The sequence below is a fragment of the Cnephaeus nilssonii genome, assembly GCF_951640355.1.
Source record: "Cnephaeus nilssonii genome assembly, chromosome: 12".
NCBI classification, from domain to species: Eukaryota; Metazoa; Chordata; class Mammalia; order Chiroptera; family Vespertilionidae; genus Cnephaeus; species Cnephaeus nilssonii.
The window spans coordinates 1,797,542-1,822,689 of record NC_137083.1 but is presented as its reverse complement, the minus strand read 5'-3'; the positions used below and the strand labels follow the sequence as shown (position 1 = coordinate 1,822,689).

The window sequence follows — 25,148 nt, the reverse complement described above, 5'->3', positions numbered from 1 at the left end:
GGCCGCTGCAGGCTCCCCCGCGGCCCTGCGTCCTGGGCCTTTCCTTCCCAGGCCCCGGAACCACGGACCTGCTTGTAGGTGAGCCTCCCACGGGACCCCACCTCCCCTGTGGCTTTGGGGCGGGTCAGGAGGAGTGTGAGGGTGACCTCCCCGCAGAGGGGCCTCGGGGGGGGGCTGGCTCCGGCCCAGCCCGGCCGCCTGGGCTGGTGTTCCTGACCCCCGGGCGCAGGGGCTCCTCCGCGGGGCGGCGCCGCCTCAGGCCGGGCACCCGCCTGCACACTTGGGCGAGCTGCCCAGAGGAGCTCCGGCCCCTGCTCCCCGGGAGCCAGGCGGGGCTGCAGGCGGGACCCGCTGGGCGCCCCTCCACACTGGGTGTGGGCTGCGTGCGGGAAGGCTCTGCTGGGGTTCGGGGTCGTCCCAGGTGCCCAGCGACCCCGTCACTCCTGCTCCTTCCGCCGCCTCACTGCGGCCCCCCACCCCCCCCCCGCCGCTCCCAGGTGGGCCCCGCCCGCCGCTCCTCCCCCGCCCCCGCCTCGCCGCCGCGCCTCCGCCCCCACCGGCCCGAGGGGCGCGCCCTCCCGGGGGCGGAGGTCGGCGGAGCGGGCGGGCGGGGCGCGGGGCGGGGGCGCGGCGCACCTGGCTCCCGGCCCCTCCCCGCGCGCGGCCCCCGCCCGCCCGCCCGCCGCCTCCAGCCCCCTCCTTCCGTCCTGCCGGCCCGCGGGGGCGGACGGGGGGCAGCGCGGAGGGAGTGGGTGAGGGCGGCGCGCTCCGCACTCGCCTGCCCGCGGCTCCATGGACGCGCCCTGCGCCTCGGCGGCCAAGCCCCCCACCGGGTAAGCGGGCGGCCGGGCGGCGGGGAGGCGAGCGCCGGGGAGGGCGCGGCGGGGGGAGCCGGGGAGTGTGCGGGGGGCCGGCTCGGGGCGCGGGGAGGACACGACACGGCGGGGCAGGGGCGCAGGCTGCCGCGCTCGCCCCAGGCTGGGCGCCCGGACGCTGGCCCGCACCCCGAGCGGGAAGGGGCTGTGGACTTTGGGCGCCCAGGCGGTTGCCCAGGTGACAGTGTCGGGCGGAGGCCGGAGCCCTGTTCGCGGGTGTGCGCGCGCTCTTTCCGGGGTCCCCGCGGGCAGGGTCCCCACCGAGGCCTCGCGGTCCCTCGAGCGTTCGTCCCGGGAGGGGGGCGTTGCGGGGGAGGGTGTTGCGGGGGAGGGGGGGCTGGCCTCCGGCTGCAGCCCCGTCAAGGCCGTGCCTGGCGCCGGCTTCCCGGCCCGGTCCCCTCGGGCCACAGCTGCCGGGAGAAGGGGGCTCCAGGGAGGGCGCCGGCCCGAAGGCTTTCCTGACAATCGCCCCCGCCCCCGCCCCCGACTTTGTTTCCCGGGTCCGGACATGGGCAGGGCGCAGGGCGCAGGGCGCGGGTGGGACCCGGCTGACTTGGGACCAGGCCTTGGACCTGAAGTCAGGGCTCCGGTCCCCGCCGCTGCCCGCACCTGCCCTCGGGGGTGTCTGCACCCCACGCCGCGCGTGTGCGGGCCCCGTGCCACACGCACTGGGGACTCGCAGAGGCCTCGCCCTCCCGGGGAAGCTGCCTGCCCTTCCCGGACGAGCTGGAGTCCGAACCGCGCGACTCCCCGGGCCGCGGGGCCTTGGGCGGGCCAGTCCGGGGGCGGCAGCAGGTGCGACCGGGCAGCGGCGATGAGTCCCGGGAATGGAATGAGGGGCAGCGGCACCTGCTCCCGCGCCGCCTCTCTCCGCAGCCGCCCGCGCCCCGGCCGCCTGGGGAGCGAATGTCTCCGCTGTGCCCACTGACTCCCCCGGCGGCGGCGCAGGCCCCCCCTGGCCCGGAGGGCTCCACTTTGGCTCCACAAACAACACCCCAAACACAACACCCCCCCCCCCCAAGACCGCCGGGGAGGGAGCCAGGTCCGCAGGGCAAGTCCTGCGGAGCCAGGAATGTGGACGAGAACTTTTCTCTTTTTTTTGCGGCGCATTAGTGGCGGTTACGTAATTCCCTCTGCGCAAACAGGTCTCCCCCAAAGGCGGTGAGCGGGGAGGCCCTGCGCTGTCCGGGTGCCTCTGCCGGGCCAGGCCGCAGGCTCCCCCTTAAGTCTGCTCCGCGGGCCTGTGTCCTGAGCCGCCTTAAGGAGAGACCGCCTGGGAGCGCGCACGGAGAGGTTCCCGGCCCCGGGAGTGCCCGATCCCCGGGGGAGAGAGGGGGTCTCCCAGGCCCGCAGCGCCCCGCCCCGGGAGTGCGCCCGATCCCCCGGGACTGACTGGGGGAGCCGGGGCCCCGCCTCGCGCGCTCAGCCGGGTCGGGTTCCACTGGGTGAGCTGCCTGCGCTGCGGGGCCTTCGCCCCGTCCCCAGGGAGCGGAGGCCGGTCACCCCGGGCAGGGAAAGCGGGGACATCCCACCTGCTTGTCTGCACGGCTTTGCCCAAGGACATAGACACGCCGCTGTGTCGTCTGTGATTCCCATTTAGTTTATCGTTGTCGTTGGTTTAGGGCCTTTCGTGAAGAGACAGCAAGAACATAGCAATAGGGCCCGGCCGGCGTGGCCCAGAGGTTGAGCGTCGACCTAGGAACCAGGAGGTCACGGGCACAGGCCCGGGTCGTGGGCTTGATTTCCAGTGTGGGGCGTGCAGGAGGCAGCCGATGGCTGATTCTGTCATCATGGATGCTTCTCTCTCTCTCCCTCTCCCTTCCTCTCTGAAATCAATCTATATCTATAAACGTGTAAATATATATTTATATGTCTATAAGTCTACATGTCTATATCCATCCATATCTATCTATATTCATACACATATAAGAAAAGAGCAATATGCTTCTATTTTCCAGACAAGAATCACATGTTAATTCATCGGGTGAGTTAAATCCGAGGAGAGCACTGGTTTTGGGCTTTTTTTCGTCCTTTATGTACCCTAGGAGATGGCTCCCCCCCAGGAGAGAGAGCGGGTGAGGCGTCTGGCTTGGAGCAGCTGTGGCCGTGGTTCTGGCGGCCACAGTGTTCCCCTCCGGCCGCTCCGCTGTTGCCCGAGAGCCAGGCTGAGCTGGCCACGCGCTCCCGGGGAGTAGCCTCGGCTTCTCTCGGTGCTGCCGCCGCGGCTATCAGGTCAGAGGAGCGGCCGGGGACCGGTGTTCCAACGGAAGTCACGAACAGGGCTCATTCTCGGGGAGCCAGTGGGGCACCACGGGGAGGAGGTTCCAGGAGCCGGTCCGGTCCAGGAAAGCCCTCCTGGGGCTGGTGGGAGGGACAGCGAGATTGCCGAGTGCACACTCAGGGATCGAGTGCCCGGCTGAATTATTAATAGGCAGTTATTCCTTATCTTTGCTGAGAACACACAAATGCATTTTTAATTGGGTTGAAATTGTATATTTTTCTCAGTAATTTTATTAGAAACAATGACAAGACTAACTTTGTTGTGGTTAATCCTCACCCGAGGATACTTTTCCATTGATGTTTAGAGAGAGTGAGAGGCAGGGGAGGCACCGAGAGAGAAGGAGAGAAACATCGATGTGAGAGAAACACATCGATTGGTTGTTGCCTCCGACATGCGCCTCTGACCGGGGCAGGGGATCAAGCCTGCAACCAAGATAACATGCCCTTGACCGGAATCGAAAGCGGAACCCTTCAGTTCACGGGCCGACGCTCTGTCCACTGAGCCGAGCTGGCGAGGGCGAAAGTTATTCTTCGGGAAGGAGGCTGTATACAGACAGGAGCCAGCAGGTGTGACTTGAAGGAATTCTAGGGCTCGGTGCAAGTGTGATCGCTGAGAGAATATTCTAGAACACAAGGGAAGGCAGATTGCCTTTCGGTAACGTTTGAAAGTGTATTCAAGCCCAGCTAAGATGGCCTGTTTCCTTCTAGTGTAGCTGTGTGTTTGTGGGGCCCACGCCGAGAGCCGGTGGTGGGACACAGGGTCCCGTTTCCCACCGGCCTCCATGACCAGGAGGCCGAGGGCGTGGGGGTTGGCAGGACACAGGTCAGTTTGACTCTGTGGAGGGAGCACGCGTGTGCGTAGACTGGCAGGAACAGTCTCGGTGGCGTGAAGCGTCGGAGCAGCCGGCACCTGTGAGCGGTGGCTGCCTTTGAGCCCGAAGCTGATGTGACTTCGGCAGCAGCTTGCCGATCCGGCTCATCACACGTGAGCTTCGTGGGGACAGCTGGGTTCCCTTCTCCAATACTTCAATCAAGTTATTAGAACGAGGAATAATTTATTTAAATTTAACCGAAGTGGGTCACTTGAGCTGCCCACAATGGCATTTGCTCTTCTGCTCTCCAAGCACACAGACGTCAGGGGAGTGTCAGCAAGTGTACGCCACCATCAGATGTTTAGGTAGGTAGCTTTAAAAAAAGAGTTTTCTAGGCTTTTTGGCCACCGAGTTAGAAATGTGTTTATTTTTTTTTTAAAGTGGTAGTATGCATAATTATTTGTTCCCCTAAGCCAGGGGTCGGCAAACTGCGGCTCGCGAGCCACATGCGGCTCTTTGGCCCCTTGAGTTTTTAGCAAAGGCCAGCTTAGGCGTACCCTAATTAAGTTAATAACAATGTACCTACCTGTATAGTTTAAGTTTAAAACATGTGGCTCTCCAAAGAAATTTCAATCATTGTCCTGTTGATATTTGGCTCTGCTGACTAATGAGTTTGCCGACCACTGGCCTAAGCTTTTCCCATTTAATTGGAGCTCTGTTTTTAAAAGATGGACTTCTGAGCTACTCCTTTTTCTTTTTTTTTTTCCCCCCTATTAAGTTGATTGGGGTCACATTGCTTAACAACACTCCATACGTGAGCTAGTCTTTAGTATGTTGGCAGTTCATCTAAGAGCGTAGAGGTGGGGTCTTCTCTGGTGTAAAGTGGAAAGTAGGCCCAGCAGTTTTATTCTTTCGTAATTATAACTTTCCTTAGTAAATGAGAGGCGTCGGGCATGTCCCTGTCGCAACATCAAATCACCTCACTGCGTTTTAAATGCCCCCCCCGTGGCTGTGGGTGTGTAAGGGTGACAGGACTAAGGTGGAGCCGTGGCCTGCGGCCCAGCCTCCCTCTGCCGCCCCCGTGCCCGGCCCGGCGGGGTGGCAGCCACACACACGGGTCTGGGTGCAGGGGCCGCTTGCATTTGGGATCTGGGAAGTGAAGCCATAAAATGTGTGTGCACTCAACCCCGCTCCCGTCATTAAGAAAGCAGGTTATAGGGCGTCTCTTCAGACCATAATAAGCAGCTGAGGCCTCGAGGCCTTCCGGTGCTCGGCTATTAAATTGGTCATCCTGCGTTATTTGGATCAGGAGTCCTACAAAGTGAGCAGAGATATTTGACACCAAATGCGTTCAGCTTGAGGCTGCGCCCGTGTAAAACACAGGGGCGCTCGGGTCTGATTCAGACGTAAACTCAGTGAAAGCACGCAGGGGAGGGATTGAGTTTTTATGGTACCGCCTCCGTTCTCTCCCCGCCCACCTTTAATTATGGGGGCTGTGGGCTGTGTGGGGGGGTTAATTTTAGCTGCACATTTTCAGTTGCTTGACACTGTAACAAAACCGGGATTTGATACATGTGAATGCTTTCCTCTAGCTTCACCTTTGTGCTTTGTCTCTGCTTAGAAGATTTACTGCGACTTGTATTATTGACTTAGATATGGCTGTGTTGATACTCTGCCTTTACTATCCATTTCAAAGTTTAGCCCCACCCCCTCCCCTTTTCCCTTAGCTTCCTCGCTGTCCCTCACCTGTCCCTCGGGTCCACTGCTCAGGGCCACGCCCGGCCCTCAGTGCCTGCGCCAGGGCAGGGCCGTGCTCTGTCGCCTCTCCGCGTGCTTCCCTGGTTTAGTGTCTGCACCTGTCTCCTCCTGCGGCCCTGGTAAGCGTTCTCTCGTGTGATTTATGTGGTTAATGAGAAGCATGGATCAGCGGCCTCAATTCCCGGTCAGGACACATGCCTGGGCTGTGGGCGTGACCCCTAGTAGGGGGCGTGCACGGAACTAGTGATGGGATCCTTCCCAGGACCTCAGACGGGACTTGGCGATGAGCTGGGGCCTCTTCGAGGTCTGCCTTTCCCACTCCTGGCTGGGTGCCAAGCGCGTGCAGCCGCTCACGGCCCAGCCGGGGGCGGGGGGGGGGGGCGCGCCCCGTAGCCTCAGGGGCCCACAGACTTCCTCCTGGTCCCCACTCAGCTGTCTTCTGAAGCTCAGCTTCAGTTGAATAAATTCCACAGCTAAAACATTTCAGTTTAAAGACGGGGGAAAACAGGAAAAGTTCTTCAAGCTACTGTGCAGATGTGGCTTAGTTAGCTCGTTTGACTGGACAGGTTCCCAGGTGGAACCTCCCTGCAGACCCATCGCCAACAGGCACGGGCCGGCTCATCTCTGAGTCCCTATCTCCTCCCCCAGGGGTTCCTGTGGCGCACATCCCCACGGTGGGCCAGGCCCCTCACGTCCCGGCTCATCCATCTCCCCGTCTTCTCAGCTGGTTGCCCCAGAGCCCCGACGAGGACCCATTCTCCGTGTGTTTCGTGTTCCTGCCGTGCGTCCTCCTGGTGACGGGAGGGCAGTGGCTGCCTGGGCTGGGCGGGGCCGCGCCCCCAGCCCAGTGCCTTCTGCTGGGTCACCAGTCCCGTTAGATCCAGGCAGGCGGGCCGCTTAGAGGAAGGACACAGGCCTGGGCTGTGGGCGTGATCCCTAGTAGGGGGCGTGCAGGAGGCAGCTGATCCATGATTCTCTCTCATCATTGGTGTTTCTCTTTCTCCTCTCCCTTCCTCTCGGAAATCAATAAAAATATTAAAACAAAGTCCTGGAGGAAGCGGGTGCAGGGACAGGCTTCAGCAGGCTTTGCTGAGGGGTCACCTCTCACCCTCTGGGAGGACCCGGAGGGCAGCCTGGCAGGGACCGGGCTCGTCCCCCTCACGCCAGGTCCTGGATACCCCGGGCAGGTGGGGGCCTCTGGCAGGTGGGGGCCCCGTGGGAAGCTGGTCCCAGGTTTGCTCTGAGCACAGCGCACAGGCGGCGGTGCAGGGCCCGGGGGGGGGGGGGGGGCAGGGGAGGTGGCCACGGGCATCTCGCAGCGGCCCCTGCATCCTGGCAGGAAGGTGGGCGTGCCGTCCCTCCCAGGAGGGCTCTGCGCAGTGACGGCTGTGACTGGAGCAGGTCGGGCCCAGTTTTCTTTCCGGATGTCTGTTGGCATCAGCCGCGCGGCGCCCGCTGCTGCTGGTTGAGAATGGTACCAGCCAGGAGCGGAGAGGGGGAGATTCTGAGCCTGGGCCCTTAGGGTGTGGGGAGGAGGGAATGGGGCTTCCAGCCTCGCTGCAGGCCTGGGGGTGGGCTGGGGGGCAGGGGGCCAGGTGGGCAGGAGGGAGGGAGCCCGTCTAGAATGACGTGGTGTCCGCCTCGGCTTCTGCGCTGGGAGGGGCCGAGGAGCCAGAGGAGAGGGCAGCAGGGGCTGTGTGGACCCGACAGCACGTGGGCAGAGCTGCAGCGCTTAGCCAGCAACTGAGGTGCTGTGAGCTGTGCGCCTGCGATGCGGGGGGTGTGAGCGTGTGAGCTTGTATGTGTATGCATCTGAGTGTGAGAGTGTGTGTGAGCTTGTATGTGTATGCATCTGAGTGTGAGAGTGTGTGTGAGCTTGTATGTGTATGCATCTGAGTGTGAGAGTGTGTGTGAGCTTGTATGTATATGCATCTGAGTGTGAGAGTGTGTGTGAGCTTGCTGTATATGCATGTAAGTGTGAGTGTGCGTGACTGTGAATGTGTAAGCTTAGGTATGCATGTGAGTGACCATGGAAGAGCGTGTGAGCATGTGTGTGTGACTGTGTGAGCATGGGTGTGGGTGTGCATGTGAGTGTGAATGTATGATGGTGTGCATGTTGTGTGGACGCGTGTGTGTGAGCAGTGTGTGACAGTGTATGCACGTGAGTGTGAGCGCGTGTGGTGTGCACGCGTGCGGGTGGGGGAGAGTGGAAGCTGCCCTCGGCACCGGGCAAAGCCATGGTTCCCAAATCAGAGTTTCCAGCCTGGCGCCTGGGCGTCGAGCTAAAAATACCTCGGGTGGGAGTGAGCGCAGCAGACGGCATCTGTGTGCCCGCGGCTGGTTACTGAGGCTCCCGTAGAGCCGCGTGGCTGCGGGCCGTGGGCTGCGGGCCCCGCTGATGTTCAGTGCAGAAAGCTCAGCGGAGAGACGCCGCGGTGGCCGGGATCTCGCCGTGGCCGCTGAGAGCCGCCTGGCCGAGGTGCCCGCCCGCCCTCGTCTTGCGGTCTGTGATGGTCAGGTGGAGTCGGTGTGGGGTGAAGTGAGACTCTCCCTCCCGCCCTGTGTCTAAACCACTTCTTACGTAATGTGGTTCCGCGGGGCCGGGCAGGGGCCCACGGGGAGAGGATCGCAGACCCCACAGGCGCTGCACCACCTCATTCCACGCTCACGTGTCTGCGCTCAGGAATCTGAGCGTGTCCCAGCCCAGCCCCAAGCCTGGCCCGTCCTCACCTCCCAGTCATCTCGCTCCAGGTCCTGGGTGCGACTGCCACCTGACCCTGACGTCTGCGCCCCGTCCCGTGGTCACCCCATCACCGGACGTGGGAGACGGGGACGCGGCTCCCAAAGCCCCGATCCCTCACCGCAGGGCCCATGGTGTCGGTCGCACGTTTGCACCACCGACGTTTCTCACCCCAGTGGCTCTTCCTCGCAGGGACACTCGTGACGCCCCCACGTGGCTGCCACCGTGCGATGCGTTTCTAGCGGCGGGACTCCCGAGACCCTGGGGTGGGGATTTACTGTTTGAAAGGGCCTGGCCGGCGTGGCTCCGTGGCTGAGCGCCGACCTAGGAACCAGGAGGTCAGGGTTCGATTCCCGGTCAGGGCACAGGCCCGGGTTGCAGCTCGATCCCCAGTGGGGGGCGTGCACACTCTGTCTCCCTTCCTTTCTCTCTCCCTTCCTCTCTGAAATCAGTAAAAATGTATTTAAAAAAGACACACGTGGGGTGCGGCGGGAGAGGACCAGCCCAGCTGTGGCACGGAGGACGCGTTGGTGAATCCGTGGCGCGGGGAGCGCGGCCCCGTCCTCTCCCTGCAGGGGGCGCTGCCGAGCCTGCTGCTGCGCTAGCAAAGGGCTGGACCTCGCTGGTGCGGGTGCTGCGTGGGCTCCTGTCCTGGGCCCGTGGTTCCGTGAAGCCCTGGCTCTGCCGTGCCCACAGTGAGCCGCCCCCACGGGGGAGGGGGGAGACCGCAGGCCCCTCACATCCGCGGGTGGCCTTTGCCTGTGGGCCACGTTCCCAGGCCCGCTGAGCTGTGAGACCCTGTGGGGGGCTGGGCGTCTCAGACGGGGGCTTCTAAGGTGCGCGTCCTCCCTCTCGGGGGCCGGAGGGGCGGCAGGGAGGAGCCACGGGGAAGGGAAAGGCCGTGTGGCCCGCAGCGCTGGCCCGGGCCCTTCTGCGGCCTTGCTCGTGCCCTCGGTTCTGACCAGGGGCCCGGAGCGGAAACGCTCGCCGTCGTCACCGCGGAGACCTCCCTCGGCGTCCAACCCGCGTCCAGTGGGGCCTCTGAGTGTCGCGAGGGCCCGTGTGCACGTGTGCCCAGTCCCCGGGCCGATGCAGACGGAGCCCCCCTCAGTCTGTTCCCACTCCTCTTGCTTTTTCAAACTCGTGTTATGAATAATGTACTCGGCCCTGGCCGGTTTGGCGCCGTGGATGGAGTGTCGGCCTGCAGGCTGAAGGGTCCCGGGTTCGATTCCGGTCAAGGGCCCATGCCTTGATTCCCTGGCCCTGGTCAGGGGCCCGTGTGGGAGGCAACTGATGGAGACACATCGATGTTTCTCTCTCGCTGCCTCTCCTCCTCCCTTCTATTCTCTCTAAAAACCAATGGAAAAACATCCTCCGGTGAGGATTGACTAAAAACGTAGTAATTTATTCGTCTCACGATGCCCTCCCTCGCCTGAGTGGCGGCCTCTCTGTCGGGTGCTTGGTTGTGTGAGCCTGCAGGGCCGTCGGGGCGGGGGGGCGGGGGGGGGGGGGCGGCGGGGGGGAGACCTTTGCTCCTTATTCCAGCTGCTGGTTCCGGGCAGCATGGCTCCGTGGGGGCGTCCGAATGGCAGCCCGGAGGAAAACATGTTTGAAATGTTCTCTTGTGCTGGCTTCTCATTCTCCGAGTTACAAGTGTCCTCATGGGAGGCTTAGCCTGTAGCTGCGGTCACGGGAGGTGATGGGTGACGAGCTTTCAAGCTGGGCTGGCTCTGATAACACACGTGTGGGCTGGGGGGGACTCACACGTCACCCGCATGGCATTTGTACCTAGATAGGGCGTGTTCTTGTTTTCTTCTTCTTTTTATTTTCCCTCAGGTGTTTTGATTTATATATTTTTTTTAGAAAGAGAGAATCATGGATCGGCTGTCTCCTGCACGCCCCCCCCCCACCCCCCGCCCCGTCTCTTTGCCGGAGGGAAGCAGGGGCGATGGAGGGGCTGAGCTCGCCTCTGTTCTCACGGCCCCTGCAGCCTGGGTGGGTTCCCCTGCGCCTGCCACCCCCCAGCTGTCACCCCAACTGCCCTCCTCCTCCGCCACGCCGGCCTCCACCAGCCACGACATCCCTGCTGCTCCCGTGGAAGCAGATGCCCACGCTGACCTCACAGTGAATGTGGACTGTGGTCTCCGACCCACGTTCCACTGTGTCTCCTGCTCCAGATCCCATAAGGGGGCCCACACATTCTGAAAGCGTGACCCTGAAGTTAAGGTCTGTCTGTTAGCTTTCCCGTGAGGCCTGGGGATCGTGGACCCGCTGCCGGGGTCTGGACGGGGCCTGGGGATCGTGGACCCGCTGCCGGGGTCTGGACGGGGCCTGGGGAGCGTGGACCCGCTGCCGGGGTCTGGACGGGGCCTGGGGAGCGTGGGTCTGCTGCTGGGGTCCGGACGGGGCCTGGGGAGCGTGGGTCTGCTGCTGGGGTCCGGACGGGGCCTGGGGAGCGTGGGTCTGCTGCTGGGGTCCGGACGGGGCCTGGGGAGCGTGGGCCCACTGTTGGGGTGTGATCGCTGCAGTGAGTGCGTGCTGGTGGCTGTGGCGGGAGCAGTGGCCGTGGCTCAGGGTCAGCCCACGTGTGCCTGTGGTCGTAGTTGCAGCATGACGCGGCGGGGTGAGCCAGGACTCCGCGCGGGCCAGGGAGTGAGTCACCGCCTGCCCGGGGCGGAGGTGCCCTTGACACTCCGGGCAGCTTCTGCCGCGTCCGTCACGGCGGCCTGTCATTCCGGCGGCCACGGAGCCCGGGCAGCCCTCCCTGCAGGTCCGGGCAGCCGCTGTGGCCCTCGGGGCCGAGGTGCTCTCCCTGCCGCAGCGGCAGCCGGGGCGCCGGAGGGGCAGGAACCTGGCGCTTCTTCCAGGGTCCCTCCTGAGGGGCGTGGGGGGGCTCACGGTGGGTGACTCACAGGACTCTCCCCGACACTGGGCACCCGTCCAGCTCAGGGGAGGTGGCGGGGCGTGGCCGACAGGACGACAGGGAAGCTCGGGGTGGAGTCCTCGGTCAGGGTGGGGGGCGGAGAAGGTGAGGGACACTCCCCGAGGCCCGGTGGTGGGGTGCTGGGGGCAGGTCTCGCGTAGCAGCAGAGCCCTGGGGCGAGGGGGGTGCGCTCCGGTCTCCATGCTTGACTGTGCCCTCCCCTCCCCGAGCCCGGCAGCAGCCCTGGGGTGAGGGGGTGCTCCCGTTTCTCCCCTTTTTACAGGAGGGGACCCAGGTCACCAGGGTCAGCCAGGCGATGGTGAGCCCACCGTGCGGCCCTGACCCCCACGCCCTCGCCCCCATTCGCGGGCATCGCCCTGGGGCTGAAGAAAGTTCTGGTCGGAGAGGAGGTGGTGGGAGGTGCTCTGGAACTTGAGCCCCGGAGCTCAGCCGGGTCCGGGGAGCGCAGCCTCGGGGAGGGGCGGGTCCTCTGTGCCCCAGGCTGTCACTCACTCCCTGCCCCCCCACGGCAGGCCGCGGCCTTTCAACAGGAGTCACAGCCTCAGCGGCGTCCGGGTCACCCAGGTGGACTCAGGCCCAGGGCTGCCAGGACTCACCGCTCGGCCCCCCCCTCCCCCACCCCACCCCCCGCCCGGGGACTCGCTCGGACCCGCGTCCGGGGACCCCGGTCGCAGCCTGAGAGTCGGAAACAGCTGCACGCCAGTCCCTTCAGGCTCTGGATCTCAGCGCTGCCTGCGCAGCTGCTGGTCTGAAACATAAACCCATCGGAAGAGACGGGAGCACTCGACCTCTGGGGAAGGAAGCTGCTGCCAGAACCCAAACTCCGGCGGGCTCCGGGGCTGAGCGCTGACCTGTGAACCGGGAGGTCACGGTTCATTCCCGGTCAGGGCCCAGGCCGGGCTGTGGGCTCCATCCCCAGTGGGGGGCGAGCAGGAGGCAGCCGATCCATGATTCTCGCCCCTCATTGATGTTTCTCTCGCCCTCTGCCTTCCTCTCTGAAATCAATAAGAAATACACACACACACACACACACACACACACACACATATATATTTAAAAACCTGCAAAACCCAAGAAAGAAAGCAAAGGCCAGCTTACGTGTTTACTTGCCCTCATTTAATCATCTTGTAGTATTTTAGGACAAACTCCGAATTAAAGTCATCCACGTGGGGTTGTTTCTGCGTTCATTTTTTGGTCATCCTTTCCCCGTTATGGGTGTTTAAAAGATCCATTTTTGCCGGCGTAGGACCCTTTTACATCTTATTCATGTACCTCGCTATGATTTTTTAAAAATGTAAGCGATGATTAAGATTCACCCACGTGGGCACGTTGTCCCTGACCTGACAGCCCCCCTGTGCAGGCGAGGCCGGCTCCCGGGACCGACCGAGGCGGGCAGAGCTGCGGGGCTGGGCAGACAGCCCCGACGCCCAGGACCGGCGGCCGGCCCTCCTGCGGGCGGGGCGGAGATGGGGCCGGGTTATTTTTATGAAAGAGGCCCTGCTGGAGCCGATCTTAAATAGAACAGCGCCAGCCGCCGGCAGCCAGGCGCGGAGCTGGAAATACCGCACCGAGATTAGCTCTGGGAAGTGGACGCCTCGAGGTTACTCCACGTGGGTTTCACTTCCCAGTGAGCAGCGGGGAGAGGCGATAGACAGCGCAGACCCAGGGGCTCAGCACTGGGCGCCTCAGACCAGTTAGCAGGAGAGTTGAGGAGCCCGGCCTGCGTGGCCCAGTGGTTGAGTGTCGACCTATGAACTAGGCCAGTGGTCGGCAAACGGCGGCTCGCGAGCCACATGCGGCTCTTTGGCCCCTTGAGTGTGGCTCTTCCACAAAATACCACGGCCTGGGCGAGTCTGTTTTGAAGAAGTGGCGTTAGAAGAAGTTTAAGTTTAAAAAATGTGGCTCTCCAAAGAAATTTCAATCGTCCTGTTGCTATTTGGCTCTGTTGACGAATGAGTTTGCCGACCACTGAACTAGGAGGTCACAGTTCCATATCCAGTCAGGGCACATGCCCGAGGGGGGAGGGATGTGTGCAAGAGGCAGCCGATCCGTGATTCTCTCTCATCGTTGCTGTCTCTCTCTCCCTTCCTCTCTGAAATCAATAAAATCAATCAATCAATCAATAAAAATATATTTTAAAAAGGAGGATGAGGAGGCCGGTGGTGGGCCAGTCCCGGGCTCTGGTGGCAGTCCGGGGACCCACGTCCGTGCAGCCCTGTGAGAGCGAGAGGCCCTTCCGGTTAAGGGACGTGGTGGGTGGCCCCGGCGTGTGCCGTCACCGTCTGGCCACGAGGATGCCACGTGTGCCATGCCGGCGGGGCCTGATCGTGCCTGGCAGTGCCGATGGGTGCGGCGGGGGCTACAGGTGCTGCCCACACCCAGGTCTTCCTCTTGCCCCTCAGTGAGCAGCAGGTTTAAAAAACAAATAAACTTGGTAACTGTTTAAATGCTTTTTAATGGATTTCAAGGGGGAAGGGAGAGAGAGAGAGAGAGAGAAACATCCATGATGAGAGAGAATCATGGATCAGCCGCCTCCTGCACCCCCGCACTGGGGGTGGAGCCGTAACCCGGGATGTGCCCTGACGGGATCGAGCCCTGACCTCCTGGTTCATAGGTCGACGCCCAGCCACGGAGCTGCGCCCCGGGCCCCCGTGTGTGTGTGTGTGTGTGTGTGTGTGTGTGTGTGTATGTGTGTGAGTGTGTGTGTATGTGTGTGAGTGTATGTGTGTGTGTGTGAGTGTGAGTGTGTGTGTGTATGTGTGTGTGTGTGTGTGTGTGTGTGTGTGCAGCAGCGGGAGCGCACGGCCGATGGATTCTTACGCGTGTTTTCACTTTGGAAACTGTCACCACCCCTTCCCCCCACCTGCCCCGGGCAGCCGGTGGGCCGCAGTCTGTCACCGTCTGTGAGTTTGCATTTTCTGGAATCTTCTGTGCGTGGCAGCGTGCAGTGCACACTGGTTCTGTCTAGTTCTTCCCTCGGCATCGTCCTCGTGCTGTTCGCACATACCACGCGCTCCGTGTACTGTGACAGGCGCGTTCCTCCCGCCACGGAGACTCGGGCTTCTCCCGCCGCCTGCAGATGGCCTGGACGGGGGTCAGGCCTCTCTGCGGGGAGGACCCTGGCCTTGGCGGCCCAGCCTGGCCGGCGGCTTTGCCCGTGGCTTCTGGAACCAAGTTCCCCAGCCATTACCAGCGGGCTCCACAGTGGGATCCATGAGCTGTGCTCCTGGCCCTCAGCGTCCCTGGTCACCGGCGGCACCTGTGGCGGGCGTGGTGACGGCCCGTCCTCGCCTCGTGGGTCCCCGTGGGTCCCCGAGATGGTGCCTGACCCGCTGGTGTCTGGTCTCGGGCAGGCGTCCCCCTCGCACAGGCCCTGCCTCTCCAGCTCAGCTGGACACGGGCCCGGAGTGACCGCGGCTCACGCGCACATTTCCCTTCCCAGCACTTCCTGTGGCAGCGCCTCTGTCCTCCTCGCGGCCATTTCCTCCGGCGCCCTGTGTCCCCAAGGCCTTGGTGCGGGGCCCAGCCCGGGAAGGTCAGTGGAAGGAGGGGCCGGAAGCCAGGCCCGGGGCCAGGCGGAGAGCTCTGGGCCGGCCGCAGTCCCGTGCAGGCCGGGGCGCCGCCTTGTCTCTGTGCTGGGGCGACGGGCAGACAGTGGGACGTGGAGGCCGCGCCTCCCCGGCGTGGAGGTAGCTAACGCTCACAGCTGACTCTCCGGGTTCCACGTCACACCGTCTGTCTCTTTGATGAGACTGCCTTCCTTGCAGGCCGTGGTCGGCAAACCGCGGCTCTTTGGCCCCTTGAGTGTGGCTCTTCCACAAAACACCATGGCCTGGGCGAGTCTATTTTGAAGAAGTGGCATTAGAAGAAGTTTAAGTTGAAAAAATTTGGCTCTCCAAAGAAATCTCAATTGTACTGTTGATATTTGGCTCTGTGGACTGATGAGTTTGCCGACCACTGCTTGCAGGCGTGTCCCTCCCACTTGCTGGGTCTGTAAAGTCTTCACCGGGCAGTCCGCACGCGGCCGTCTGTCCTGGCATTGACTTGCCGTCTGGGTCTCCCCTGTGAGCTGAGGTTTTCCTGGTTCTTCACATGACGAGAACATGTGGGCCGCTTCCTAGACACGCGGGACGTTCTGCTGTGACGTTGTCGCTGTTACTTCCATCCCGTGGGGGTGCCGGTGGTTCTGTTGGGCAGCTGACCGATTGGGTTTCTGTGAGTTTCTGCCCGCTTTTCCACGTTAGTTCCGCTTGCAGGGTCTTTACCTTGCGTTCCGGTCTCCCCGTCGGGCCTGGGGATGGCCTGTCGCATTGTCAGGTCTCAAAGCCAAGGGCCTCTGCAGAGGGTCCCGCGCCCAGGTGTGCCGTGTGAAGGTGGGGGCGAGGGGAGGCACAGAGGGCTTAGGGCGTGGGGCTGCTCTGTGACACCGTGCCGGCGCCTGCCTCGCCTGCCTGTGTCTAAACCCCCAGAAGGTGCAGCGCTGGGAGGAAGCTGAGGCGGCGTGTGGCTTCTGGCTGACGAGGACGTGCACGTGGGCTCTCCCGCTGTGGCCGGGGACCCTCTGCTGCGCGGCGTTCCCCTCGGGAGCACCCGGGGAGTCAGGCACCTGCTGCCGACTGTGAATCTGGAACTGCCCTAAAATTAAAGTCTGTTAATCACACACACACACACACACACACACACACACACAATCGCATGCGTGCCCAAGGATCTCATTAAACAATTGTAGGGCCTGACGAATATAGTGGAAAATTGCAGGCAGTTTATTTATTTTTAAAATATTTTTTAAATTGATTTCAGAGAGGAAGGGAGAGGGAGAGAGAGAGAGAAACATGAATGATGAGAGAGAATCATTGATCGGCTGCCTCCTGCAAGTCCCCCACTGGGGATTGAGCCTGCAACCTGGGCATGTGCCCTGACTGGAATCGAACCCGGGACCCTTCAGTCCACAGGCCGACGCTCTATCCACTGAGCCACACCGGCTAGGGCTCAGGCAGTTTATTTCAAAGCAGAGAGGAGCCCAGCCAGCGCGGCTCAGTGGTTGAGCGTCGACCTAGGAACCAGGAGGTCACAGTTCGATGCCAGTCAGGGCACAGGCCCGGGTTGCAGGCTCCATCCCCAGTGGGGGACGTGCAGGAGGCAGCCGATCCATGATTCTCTCTCATCATGGATGTTTCTCTCCCTCCCTCTCCCTTCCCCTTCCTCTCGGAAATCAATAAAAAATAAAAAATCAATCAATAAAAGTATTTTAAAAATAAAACAGGAAATGAGTCAGTCGGGCGGGGGCGGGGAGTGGGACGCACTTTTGCGGGCACCGCAGTAAAGGCCGCGCGTTTCCCGGCCTGTTCTGCAGGCGGCTCGCGGCTGGGTTAGGTCCTCCCACACGTTTCTCGGGCTGTTTTTCTCACTGAATTTCCCGGGTTTTGTACCTGATTAATTTTAAAGACGTGGCGGCGGCAGCAATCGGGAACGTTTAGAACGTGTACAATGTCTTTGCCGTGAGTCAGCCGAGTGGCCGCCCCATGGAGAGATCACTGATGCTCAGCGAGCGGAGCCCGTGCTGGCTGGGCGCGGGGCGGGGCGCTGTAACCCGAGAGGGACAGCAGCTGTGCCCTCGGGGCCACGTGTGCGTGGGCGCAGGGAGGCTCAGAGGGAAGCGGAGGAGTCGGCCGTGGCTGGGCCGCTGCCTGGCAGCTTCTGTAACGGCCAGTTCTCTCCAAACGAGCCCTCTCGAAACAGACTGCGTGTGAGGGCCCTCCCCCCCCCCCCCCCCCCCCCCCGCTGCCTCGGCCGCTGGTCTTACTACTTCCGTGGGGGTGGGTGCTTTAGGAGCCGGGCCGGGGAAGGGGCTGATGGGCCGCGGGCGGCTGGGCTGGGCTCACAGCCGCTAAATATAGCGCCTGCGCCCTGGTGTGGCCGGGAGGAGGGCCGTGGCCATACATGGAGCCTGGCCTGCCCTCTGGCCGGGCCCCCCGGGGCCTCGCGCTCAGTCCCCTCCCCTCCGATCAGTTACCCTGTGTGGTATGCGTGTGTGGGCGCTGCTGTGAATGCGGAGCTTCTAAATTTAAGGACCATTTGGCGCGGGCGTGTCCGTGCTAGGATTAGGGTGTGTGTTCAGTTCAGGGACCAGACTGTCCCCAGGGCCCACCTTCCCATCGTGTGTGTCTCTCCGTGGCATCTCGTGTCGGCACGAAGAGGAGATGAGCGGGAGCGTGGGCCCAGCCGCTCTGTGCTGTTGCCGAGTGGGTCCTCTCACGTCCCGCGTCCTCAGGCGCGGCCGCGGCACGTGGCTGGGCGTTCAGCACGCGCGCCGAGAGCCTGGGTGGCAGGGAGGTGATTTGTCTGCCCCTCTGCCATCAGTCTCTGACCACTTCCCCTCCGTCCTCTCTGCGCTCCCTGTGCTCACGGCTGCGTCCGACGGAGCGCTCGAAGCCAGCCTGGCAGGGCAGCCCCGTCGTCTCCACTGGACAGAGCAGCACTGCAGTGCGGCAGGAACGTTCCCTCCTGCATCTGCCCAACAGTCCATCCATCCATTGTCTGTCCATCCATTATCCACCCGTTATCTATCTCTCCATCCCTCCATCCATCAACCATCCATCCATTGTCTGTCCATCCATTATCCACCCATTGTCTATCTCTCCATCCCTCCATCCATCAACCATCCATCCATTGTCTGTCCATCCATATCCACCCATTGTCTATCTCTCCATCCCTCCATCCATCATCCATCCATCCATTGTCTGTCCATCCATATCCACCCATTGTCTATCTCTCCATCCCTCCATCCATCATCCATCCATCCATTGTCTGTCCATCCATTATCCACCTGTTATCTCTCTATCCATCAGCCATCCATCCTTTGTCTGTCCATCCATTATCTATCCATTCATCCCTCCATCCATCTCTACACCCATTGTCTATCCATCTCTCCATCCATCAGCCATCCATCCATTGTCTGTCCATCCATTATCCACCCATTGTCTATCTCTCCATCCCTCCATCCAACAACCATCCATCCATTGTCTGTCCATCCATATCCACCCATTGTCTATCTATCCATCTCTCCATCCATTGTCTGTCCATCCATTATCCACCCGTTATCTATCTATCCATCTCTCCATCAACCATCCATCCATTGTCTGTCCATCCATTATCCACCCATTGTCTATCTCTCCATCCCTCCATCCGACAACCATCCATCCATTGTCTGTCCATCCATATCCACCCATTGTCTATCTATCCATCTCTCCATACATTGTCTGTCCATCCATTATCCACCCGTTATCTATCTATCCATCTCTCCATCCATCAACCATCCATCCATTGTCTGTCCATCCATTATCCACCCATTGTCTATCTCTCCATCCCTCCATCCAACAACCATCCATCCATTGTCTGTCCATCCATATCCACCCATTGTCTATCTATCCATCTCTCCATACATTGTCTGTCCATCCATCCTTTGTCTGTCCACCCATTATCTATCCATTCATCCCTCCATCCATCTCTACACCCATTGTCTATCCCTCCATCCCTCCATCCATCATCCATCCATTCTTCCATCCATTCTTCCATTGTCTATCCATCCATTGTCTGTCCATCCATTATCCACCCATTATCTGTCTATCCTTCCCTCCATCCATCATCCATTCTTCCATTCATTCATCTATTGTCCATCCACCCATCCATTGTCCATCTATCCATTTCTGTTATTTGTTATTAGCTACTAGAGGCCCATTGCACGAAGATTCGTGCAATAGGCCTTCCTTCCCCTGGCTGCTGGCACTGATTTTCCTCTGGCATCCGGGACCAAGGCCTTTGCTCTGGCCGCCACCTTCCATCGCCGCTCCTGTAGCTCCCTCCGCCCCCCGCCCTCCCGCTCATATCAGGCGTCCTGCCCCACCTGGCCACTCTGTGCCTGCATGTGTGCTGCCCAGAGGCCCAGAGTGACTGGGGGGCAGGGCTGCCGCCATCTTTGTCAGGTTAATTTGCATACTCCTGATTGGCTGGTGGGCGTCGCAAAGTGATGGTCAATTTGCACATTTCTCTTTTATTAGTATAGATATACACAAAGGTAACTGAGGTGAATTAGGGCCACAGAATATATATTTTTTAAATTAAGGATCATTGACCCACACAGGGAAAAAGGCCCACATGACAACTTTAAAAAATTATGTTTTCTGCCTGGCCGGCATGACTCAGTGGATTGAGTGTCGTCCCATGCACCAGTTAGGACATACTGCCCGGGTTGTGGGCTCGATCCCCAGTAGGGGGTGTGCAGGAGGCAGCCGATCTATGATTCTCTCTCATCATTGATGTTTCTCTCTCTCTGAAATGAATAAAATCATATTAAAATTTTAAAAGAAATAAGCATTCCAGTTCCATAATTTGTTCACTAACAGCTTTATTGAGACACTAGAGGCCTGATGCACGAATTCATGCAAGGGACTCGGCCCTCACAGCCCTGGCTTTGTCCGAAAGGTCGTCTGGACTGTTGTTTCGCTGTTCGGCCGTTTGGTCAATTTGCATATTATACTTTTATTATTATAGATAATGTGTGTGCCATCCAGTTCACCCACTTGTTTCTGTGAATTTTAAGATCCAGGAAGTCCCTGAGTAACTTCAGGCCAGAAGTGGGGGCCATCAGCTCAGCTACTGGGTCCCCTCCCTCCTCGGTGTTCTAAGGGGGTGACAGTGTAGCAACCACTTCCTGTGGGGTTTGGAGAGGGGTTCTCCGGGGGCACCAGGGGTGGGGTGGCCGGGGAAGGGCCGCGTGGAGCTGTGGGCCGGGCAAACACTGCTTGGGTCTCAATGCCACCTGCCCGAGGATGTGAGCCTGGCCGGCTGGTGTGGAGGCGGCCATGCCAACCAGGTGGCCACGTCCCCGGCTGCCTCCGCAGAGGAGGATGCTGGGGCCGGAGCCGGGACGGGGCCTCCCCATCCGGCAAGGTCAGCACTTCGAGACGGGCATCCTTGACCCAGGCGCGGCCCAGCCACGCCCTCCCCACACTTTACAGCCCTGACCCGCCCAGTCTTCCCTTTTCTTGTGAGCCCCATGGAGCCCCCACCCTGAATGCTGAAGGCCGGACGTTTTCTGGGGCCGGGGACCCCTCCCCTCTGGCCCCAGGCACCTCAGGGGCCGGTCCACACCAGAGTCAGTGTCACAGAAGGGTCTGGGGAAAGCAGGGCCTGAGAGGCAAGGGCAGGCTCCGGGCCTGGCCACCTGTGCGAGCCACCCCGCGTGGGCACCTCCCCGCCCCACCGGTAACCCCTCCCAGAGGAGCACAGCAGGACCCGTGGCACCACACCCTCTCACTGCCCAGAGATGCGGTCCCTGCCTGGCACAGACTTTGAGTGGAGAACATCTTTTTTTTTTTTTAAATATTTTTATTGATTGCAGAGAGGGAAGGAGAGGGGGAGAGAGAGAGAGAGAAACATCCATGATGAGAGAGAATCGGGGACCGGCTGCCTCCTGCATGCCCCACACTGGGGATTGAGCCTGCAACCTGGGCATGTGCCCTGACCGGGAATTGAACCCTTACCTCCTGGTTCATAGGTCAACACTCAACCCCTGAGCCACGCCGGCCGGGCTGCGTAGAGAACATCTTATCACAAGTTCAGAATGTGCCTGCCTGGGTGTGGGCCCCGATCCGTGAGCACAGAGCTGCCCAAACAGATTCCCCAGATTCCTGCTTTATCAGAACTAAACGAGGCGCCCGCCTTCGGAGCCTGGCGCCCGCCTCCCTGCACGAGCCTCCTGGTGTCCCGAACGCTGGTCTCCGCAGGCAACACGCTTCCCAGGTTGGTCGCGGTCCTTGTATTTGTCCCGGGAAAACCGACCGGCTGCTGCACTGATCACAAATGAGGAGGGCTCGGGGCTTCTTTCTAGAACAGAGAAGCCCACCCCGGCCAGCGTGGCTCAGTGGTTGAGCCTCGGCCTATGAACCAGGCGGTCAGGGTTCGATTCCCCATCAGGGCACATGCCAGGGTTGCGGGCTTGATCCCCAGTGTGCAGGAGGCAGCCAATCCCTGATTCTCTCTCATCATTGATGTTTCTCTCTCTCTCTCTCTCTCTCTCTCTCTCTCTCTCTCTCTCTCTCTCCCCCCCCACCTTCCTCTCTGAAATCAATAAATATAGATATATTTAAAGGGATAAAACAGAGGCGTCCAGAAACCCCGAGGGGTAGATACAAGGAGAAAGGAGAGAATTGAGGAGGACGTGAGGCCACAAGATGTGCTTCAAAAACCCTCCCCCGGGGAAGGGGCCGGAGCTGCTCTTCATTCCCGGAGGCGACGCCGTTCCAGGCTCCTGGGTGGCTGTGCTGCCCCTTGCCCCGCCCGGTGGGGCGGGGACACCGGAGGAATCCTGAGCCCCAGCCGGTGGAGGGCGTGGGGCTGAGGGGACCTCTGCTCTCCGCCCTGATGCCAGGAGCAGCCCCAGGAGGTTTGTCCCTGAACCACCACCGCGTGGCCAGGTTCTAACAGAGCTCTATGCCTGGACAGTGACCTTGGAGTGTCATGTGAAGTCACATGTCATGGAATATCCTCCCTCTCTGGATTTTCCCTCCAACCATTTTAATTTTTAAAAAAGAAATTGTGTGTGTGTATACACATATATATACACAGATATATACGTATATGCTAAAAGCCCAGCCTGCGAAATCGTGCGGCCCCGCCCACCCACATGCGCCTCGCAGCGCACGCAGCCTCCTAGTGACCGGTCTTTGGTCGTTACGGCGTTACGACCACTGGGTTTTTATTATATAGCTATATTATTTCAGAGCAGAAGGGAGAGGGGGAGAGGGACAGAAACATCAGTGGTGAGAGAGACTCACTGATCAGCTGCCTCCTGCACTCCCCCTACTGGGGATGGAGTCCATAGCCAGGCTTGTGCCCTGACCAGGAATCGAAACCAGGGTTCGTAGGTTCCTAGGTGGACCCTCAACCACCGAGCCACACCGGCTGGGCTACTCCTGGGCACCTTAATCCTGGGACTGAAATCGAAGCGTTTAGGGATTACAGGAAGTAGGCGGAGTTCTTCCACAGACGGGACCTGTAGGCAAGAGTCCTCACCCCCATGGAGGACTCACACCCCGGCTCTCCACGTCGGCCCACAGCACCCGAAGCAATTTACATGCCAGGAATCAGATCCACCAGGGAGTCTGCGTTTTTCAGAAGATCCCCCCGCCCCCCATGGGCCTACTGTGCACCGAAGCTCGTGAGCCATGCATGGACCCCCAGGGTCCTCGCACAGGTTCCCGGGGGCGGGGCCAGCGAGGACACCAGCTTCTGAGCCGACCCCCGGGGGCCTGTCCGCATTCCTAGCTGACAGCTCCCACAGCACCTCCGCAAAGCACGGAAACTCCCCCAAACCAGTGCGACTTCAGCACCGAACACGCTTGCGGAGTTCCCAAACCTGAGGTTGCTTTCTTTGGGTTCAGCACTAATGCACCGTAGGCACCCGGTCCATGCTGCGTCCGCTGCCGTGCAGTCAACCTTGAGAGAGGCCTGGGGTCCCTCCCCTCTCCTCTGCGTGATCGTGCGCCCATACGTGTTCAGGCTTTCCCCGTGCGCAGCCTGTCTCCCCCGCAGCGTTTCCCTGTCGAGCTTGGTCTCGCGGCGGATGGGACAGTGCTCGTTACGTCCGGGTCAGCGTGCTGTGTCTCCCGGGAGTGTGTGTGTCTGCATTATTTCCGTTCTCCCAGCACAAAGCGCCGTCTCTCTCGGGAATCTCTCTCAGGAAGGAGCCGAGTGCACGCCAGCCAGCTGCTCTTGTCTCCTGCCAACGTGCGCCCGCGCCCCCCCAGCCCGCTCTCCCCACGAGACTCCCGAGAGCGGGGCCTGGCACACAGTAGGCGCGGGATGGATGCGCGCATGAAAGAGCGTATTGAGGGACTCGGGCCTCCGGCCAAGAATGTGCGTCTTTGGAGGGGACCTTGTTTTGAAGTCCCCGTCGCGGAGTTTGCAGGATCGGGTTGTATAAAGACGCCTTTCTCGGGTGAAGGTCCCTCTTCGCCTCTTCTGAAAGGGGCGCCTTTCACGTTGCTCCGAGCGCCGCGTGGGCGCAGGTGGGCGTCCCGGGCCTGCGGCGGCCCAGGTTGTGCTTGGCAGCCGGTGCGTCTAGGACAACACAGGTGCTTCGCAGCCCGCTGGCCTGTCTCCGAGGGCCGAGACGGGATGCTGGAGACAGTGGGTTCGCTCTGATTTCCTGGCTGCTGACCTGATCAAGTCCAGATGGAAGGGGAGAAGCCATCCCCAGGAGGGGAGGGGGGCTGACAAGGCCCAGTGTCCCCAGAGCCCAGCTGCCGCCCCCAGAGGGTGGCTTTGGGGCCTGCGCCTGCCCCATCCAGTGGGCACAACAGAGCCCACCTTGTCTCTGGACCAAAGAGTCTTTGATGGGAGGGTTGGCGTGACTGTGAGCATCTCCTTTCTCAGGGAAACGCTGGGCAGGCGAATGGACCGTGTCTATAAAGAAGCTATAAAAGCCGGCCGGTGTGGCTCAGTGGTTGAGCATCGACCTATGAACCGGGAGGTCCTGGTCAGGGCACATGCCCGGTTGTGGGCTCCATCCCCAGTAGGGGGCATGCAGGAGGCAGCCGATGGATGATTCTCTCCCATCATTGATGTTTCTATCTCCCTCTCCCTCTCCCTTCCTCTCTGGAATCTCTATATATAAAAGGTTAATATACTAAGTGTCCAACCGTCTGACCGGTCGCTATGACACTCACTGACCACCAGGGGGCAGACGCTCAACACAAGAGCTGCCGAGCTACAGTGACTTGGCAGCGGCAGTTCTCGGGCGGTGCACCCCAAAACCAGAGAGGAGGGTGCCCAATTCCTCGCGGGGCCGCGCGATTCCACCTTCGGCCGTGGGTTATGCTGTTGCTGGGGCACTGTGGATCCCGAATCTGGTTTACTGCACACTTGCGTTTGCGTTCCACACCCTGTACGACAGCAACTGTGCAGAGTGTCCTCTCGCACTCTGGGACCCTCGGGGGATGTCGGAGAGCTGGTTTCGGCCTGATCCCCGCAGGCCAGGCCGAGGGACCCCACCTGCCGGAAGGACCCTGCTCACTCCACAGACGCCCCGGGCGCCAGCCACCTACTAATTAATTTCCTTTCAATGTGCACAAATCTGTGCACCAGCTCACTAGTCAATAATAAAAAATACATATTAAAAAAGAAACTATCAAAGAACTCATTCCTTTCCCAACTCTGGCTCCAACTTCACAAAATCAGGGATCATTGCGGGGAGCCTCAGTCATGGTCCTGTCGGCCTGGGTTTAAGCTCCGTCTGTCTTGTCTGTTCCTGGGAGAGACCTGAAGGGAAGGAGCAGGGCCCTGGGGTGGACTGGCTGGGGCCGGCGTCCAGTCTCGGCAGGTCCTGGTGCACCCACATCGGTTATGGCTTTGCTTCTGGCTCCATTGGGCCGATGGGGGACCCTGGTGGTGGCTTTGCCTCGTCCCTCCTGCCCCGGAGGAGCAGGGCATGACCCCCGGGTCCCTGACACCTGACAGGATTTAGGACCCGGGTGCTGTGGGTGGTCTCCTTCCTTCTGCCCACGTTCGCTGGAGACATAGCAGCTCTAGGACCGTCTGAGGTGGCTCCTCACGCTGTTGCTCCTCTCCCTCTCAGTTCCGTCTTTTGTAAAACGGGGTGATGGCACCCCCTTATCGGGCTGCCCTGGGCCGTGAAGGAGACACTGGGCCCTCTAGTGCATTCCTAGGTGCACCCCGTA

At 60.8% G+C, this 25,148-nt stretch overlaps 1 protein-coding gene across 3 annotated transcripts in view; it reads left to right on the top strand.

The window, feature by feature from the left end:
• Positions 1–624: 624 nt before the first annotated feature.
• Positions 625–25,148, top strand: part of COBL (cordon-bleu WH2 repeat protein) — an 83,772-nt gene continuing 59,248 nt past the window's right edge. Inside the window, exon 1 of one of the 3 annotated variants that reach the window (XM_079786027.1) lies at positions 625–833. In XM_079786027.1, coding sequence (XP_079642153.1) covers positions 793–833 — 41 coding nt within the window. In that variant the 5' untranslated portion in view covers positions 625–792. The remainder of the gene's footprint in view (positions 834–25,148) is intronic. The other 2 variants (XM_079786029.1, XM_079786028.1) reach the window with 2 other exon arrangements.